This window comes from Poecilia formosa, unplaced genomic scaffold (assembly GCF_000485575.1).
Source record: "Poecilia formosa unplaced genomic scaffold, Poecilia_formosa-5.1.2 Scaffold1482, whole genome shotgun sequence".
Taxonomy (NCBI): domain Eukaryota; kingdom Metazoa; phylum Chordata; class Actinopteri; order Cyprinodontiformes; family Poeciliidae; genus Poecilia; species Poecilia formosa.
In genome coordinates, this window is record NW_006801421.1 from 2045 (window position 1) to 6932 (window position 4888).

A 4888-nucleotide genomic window follows, 5' to 3' on the forward strand; every position below is an offset into this window, starting at 1 on the left:
ATTTTCATATATATTACATAGATCAAAGACATATATACAAAGAAAATGTATAAAACTAAGGCCGTGTGATAATATAAATTGATTTATAACAGACGCGTCAACAGCCTCCATTATAAATATGTATGTTGACTTTTTTGTGTGAATTTGTTTTGCTCTGACTTTTTGTCCTTATAAAAATAGACAAATAGAAAGAAATAAAAAGAGTCTGGAGAGTAAGTAAATATGACCACAAAGTTTATAACAAATGTGTTTATTTGTGCAGACCACAGTCCCTCTCATCACCCCTCCCCTCATCTCCACATGTGGCCATGTGTCTCTCGGTGCATCATGGCATGTTTGACTGGGGATGCAATAGTAACTTTTAGTCTCACCACATTTGTCATGTCAACTACATTTCCAGCAACCTTAATGACAAGAAAAGGAAAAAACAATTATAAAAACAAAATAAGAAGTAAAGTCAAAGCGTGTACACTGAAAAACTGAAAACTAGTGTGGTGACTTTCATATTTTATTATACTTCTAAACTTTGCATGGATTCACACATTTTCTCAAATTAGGTCAGAGGTTGAAATTATTTCATTAGTAGTTAAATATTAATATTTAACTATTTTAGAGAAACCACAGAAATGGAAAAACTAATACTTACAGTGTAACTAAACCCAAAACAAGTTTTTGTTGCTTATAAACTGTTTATAATTGTTTTTTTTCTGTGAGAATTTTGACATTTTAGTGCTCGACTCCTTAAGTCGGTAGTTGGTTTTTCTAAGAGTTACAGTGAAAGTCATTAACATTAAAATATGAAATAATAACCACATCACTCAGCTCTCATTCTGCTATATGACCATCTCATTCAGCCCCACACGGTGCAGTGGGGTCGTGGGGAGAGGAGCTGGAACAGCAAGCGTTGTAGAGCGTGTTGACAGTAGCATTATTCTGCTTTACAAATGTGTGATTTATTTGTAATATTGACAAAATTGGCTCTGCTCTGATTACTGCCACAGGTATTCTGCAGGACAGACAACTGTTAGACTGACTGCAGGTCTTTCTAGAATCGAGGGAGAATCAAAGCAATCTATGCTGCTTGCTCAGGACAGAGCAATGTTGACTTAAGAGTCTCCACAACACACAAAAAGAGTTGCTCCATTTATCACTAGCTGTTTTGACAAAAGGTCAGTAGAGGAGTCTGAAAAAAATCGATGAAGATAGCAACAAAGTGGATAAGCTTTGTCACCATCTTTGTTCATCTCCATCTCCAGCTTGTCTTTTCCTTCTCCCCACTTGTGTAAAATTTGCAAAGGCTTGTGTTATGATTCCAGGACAGTTAGTTAAACTTCCTGTTGAACTAGAACCTTTGGACTGTTTACTTGTCCAAAGGTTCACAAACAAGGTCAAGACAAGCATCATTATTATTTCAGAATTTGAGGTTAGTATAACAGAAATGTACATTAAATGCACAGTGGCACAGTTGATAGAAGTGTTGCCTTGCAGCAAGAAGGTTCTGGGTTCGATTCCTGGCCCAGGGTCTTTCTGCATGGTGGGTTCTCTCCGGGTTCTCTGGTTTCCTCCCACAGTCCAAAAACACGACTGTCAGATTAGTTAGTTTCTCTAAATTGTCCCTAGGTGTGAGTGTGTGTGTGCATGGTTGTGTGTCTGTGTTGACTGGCGACCTGTCCAGGGTGACCCCGCCTCTCGCTGGAGAAAGGCACCAGCAGCATTTTACTGCTCGACTCCTTCAGTTGGTAGTTGGGTTTTTCTAATAGTTACCCCCGGTGTAAGAAAGTCGATGGATGTAAAAGAAATAGTCACAGGACTAATGAAAACAAAACTTGCGCTTTCTCTTCTTATTTTCAAATAGGCCACCCCGACTAAACAAGGTGGGATTAGCAGCAGGTGATTCATACGACTGTTGACATGGCTGGTCTATGGGAGAGACGGATGGCAGAGTGGGAGGAGAGGCAGCCGGAGAGGAGCTTCGGACTCTTTTCTTCTTCTGGAAAACCGGCGAGGACGGAACAACAGGAGGAGAAACAGGAACCCGATCAAGCATGATCACAGTCTCTTCCTGGTTCTGTGGTGTGATCTTTGGCTGCTCCTCAGCTGTGGTCTCTTTTGGGTCATCGATGAGGTCCTCAGCTTTTTCACCAGTAAACTGCTCTTTGGGTGAAAAAACCTGTCCTGTGGAGGTGTGGGGCTGCACTGGTACAGACGTGCCTAGGAAAGACAATTTTACAGAAAACAGACATAAATATCTATACACACACATCTTGCTCGCTCTCTGTGGACTTGATAACGCACAACAGAAGTTCACACACTCTCACACACACACACATACATGCATTACCTAATGAGAGGAGAAACTCATAAGCCCTCTGCATCTTCTCAAGAAAATTCTTGGTAGTAGCAGTGGTCTCCAAATGAGTAATTACGTCTGCAACCCACTTACTTGAAGACTTTTCTTCCCTCGCAAAAAGTAAAATAGGCTTGAAGCCTAAAGCGTGAAGTTTGCGGACCTGCAATTGATAAGAACATGAAACAAATTACTTAAACACGCCGTCCTATTAGAGCAGTCATTTTTCATCTTTAGCAACATATTGGTAAAATATTTTATATTTTCAAAGTCATGTCTGCTTTGTGGCGTTAACATCTCAACATCTTCATATGAAAAAGTCAGAGAAGAAATTTTAATTTAACAAGAGGAGTACAGGTTACATTTTGCTCATTAACAGAACTTTTTCAGTCCAACAATTTCTACTTACTGCAATTTGCGCAGAATCCATTATTCTGGAAACGTTTCTGTTTTTTATAACAGTTTCCCTCCACTGATCGTCGAATGTCTGAACCTTCTCTTTTATTTTTTTGGTGGAAAGACTCTGGTGGCAGACGAAACAAATTTTTCTGTTTGCCTGATTGGGCGTTTGACAATGTGTGCATGGCCTAAATTTGGGGCGTGTCATACTTAAAAAACGATGGCAAAGTGCAAAAAACAACAACAAAGACTTCTGATGGACAAACAAACGGTACTGTTGACAAATTAAGTGAAGAATAGACAAATTAAGGACACAAAGATGACGAACAGACAGATGTGGCTCTTAAAAGAGCCTTTTGTTGGAGCTATGAAGGAGCAGAAATCTATGTGAGACGATGAGATCAAAGAAGAACCTGTTGACATAAAAAAAAAACAAAAGAAATGTTCAGATTTCGGAAATTCATTATTTCTCTTCATAAGTTGCAACAGCAATAAACAAAATAGATGTAGAGAACTTTGCCTGTAATGATCCAAGTTCGTTTTTATCTCAAGTAAATGACCTAGCTGCAATTGTAACACTAATTAAGGCCAGGCGCCTGACTAGGCCAAGTATAATAATAGGCAGCCAGAAAAGGTTCGGCTGTGGAGCCGTGTGTGTGAATAAAGCACCATCAGACAGAAAGTAAATTGGAGTTATTGTATTCAAGCTTATGTTTTTGATATATTTAAGAAGATATTAAATAATAATAAAATAATATTTATAATAACTGTGATTTTCTATTAATATAACCAAAATACACAACAAGAAAAAAACAACAGCAACAAAAACAATAAATCCTGATGACACCCAAGAGTTTTTTTTCTATTTTGAGTCCATTCGTGAATCCAGGGTGATTAATGGTCCATCAATCAATAATCATTAGTCCATGATCCAATGCAAATATGTCCAGAATGAGAAAGTAGTGTGGTTCATTTAAGTCCTACCGCAAAGCTGCGGTGATCCTTTAGCTCGCCATCCTGGGTTGACACAGGGGGTGGGAAAAAAACCTGACCTAAACAAGGTCATAAATAAATAAAAACAAATTAGCGTTCACATGTAAACAGGGTTAAACTGTTATCCAAAATAACTAAACATTCAATAATTACAAAAAAAAAGCTATATTCCATAAAGTATTTCTCAGGAATCTTTCAAATGAATTTCAAATTAAAGATCGCGATCAAGTTTACAGATCAAATTAAAATTACAGATCAAATTAAAGTTACAGATCAAATTAAAGTACACTTTTAAGTTGTATCCAAGTTTAATTGACAGTAGAGTCAATTCAACTTAATCGACTTCCGTATTGTTTCAAAAAACAATTGTTTTTTTTTTCTTTTTGTTTTGTTGCGCAGCTCCAAAGAAATTAAACCCAGATTTCTATAGGCCGTCAACAAAATCAATGAAAAATAACTAAAACTATCGTAAAAGGACAACTTTACAAAAATCAAAGGGCCCATTTAATATTTTGACGATATATCATCTTTTCGGCTACAAAATTAACAAAAAGAGAATGACCTTTTAAGCAATAAGACCATTTTTCAATCATTAATACATAAACTGAGTGGGCGTGTCGCCACCGGATTTCTATTAAAAAAAAACAAAGTACGTAAAACAAACGACTCACCGTCGAGCGGTAGACAGAAAACACTCAATGTAATCCTTCGGCTGTGTTAATAAGCCCCGATCCAGCCGTATTCTTCCATAAGTTTGCAAGACGCCAAGACAAGCAGCTAGCCACAGCGACAACAACAACAGGAGGAGACCCGAGTTCACCTGTGACCCGGAACTTAAAGTGTGCGGTAACTTTGACCCGCCAAAATAAAATACGGGTTGATTATTTTGTCCAGGTTACACAATCAGTGTATTCAGACAGGGACTCATAGACAAAACTTTAAGGATCATCACAGCCTAGGGGCATTAGTGTTTATAGCGATCCTCAAATTTTACAACAAGCATGACTATAAACAATTCTGTGACTCTATCATGGCTAATTAAATGTATTAAGTGCAGGTTCAGTTGAACCTACTGGGCTCCAAGAGGCTAATGTAGCTAGCTTCCCGTCTATTTCTTCCGGCAAAAAAAATAAAAATAAAAATGTTACA

At 37.7% G+C, this 4888-nt stretch overlaps 1 protein-coding gene across 2 annotated transcripts; it reads right to left on the reverse strand.

Moving 5' to 3' along the window:
- Positions 1-1609: 1609 nt before the first annotated feature.
- LOC103132897 (uncharacterized) lies at positions 1610-4650 on the reverse strand. 2 transcript variants are annotated; one of them, XM_016667642.1, is made up of 5 exons: positions 4411-4650; positions 3731-3798; positions 2757-3159; positions 2444-2510; positions 1610-2211 (listed from the first exon to the last, which is right to left on the reverse strand). In XM_016667642.1, the coding sequence occupies exons 3-5, from the start codon at positions 2952-2954 to the stop codon at positions 1811-1813; spliced, it is 666 nt and encodes a 221-aa protein (XP_016523128.1). In that variant the 5' UTR covers positions 2955-3159; positions 3731-3798; positions 4411-4650; the 3' UTR covers positions 1610-1810. The 2 variants fall into 2 exon arrangements, with proteins under 2 accessions (XP_016523128.1, XP_007544728.1); XM_007544666.2 differs by having other exon boundaries at positions 2342-2510; positions 4411-4646.
- Positions 4651-4888: the final 238 nt, after the last annotated feature.

Excerpts from the sequence above, each read along its gene's own strand:
- LOC103132897 (XM_007544666.2), bottom strand. The coding sequence starts at position 2,954 with ATGACACGCCCCAAATTTAGGCCATGCACACATTGTCAAACGCCCAAT. Across the intron at positions 2,511-2,756 it reads TGGATTCTGCGCAAATTGCA|GTCCGCAAACTTCACGCTTT; the intron begins GTAAGTAGAAAT and ends TATCAATTGCAG. Across the intron at positions 2,212-2,341 it reads TGAGTTTCTCCTCTCATTAG|GCACGTCTGTACCAGTGCAG; the intron begins GTAATGCATGTA and ends TGTCTTTCCTAG.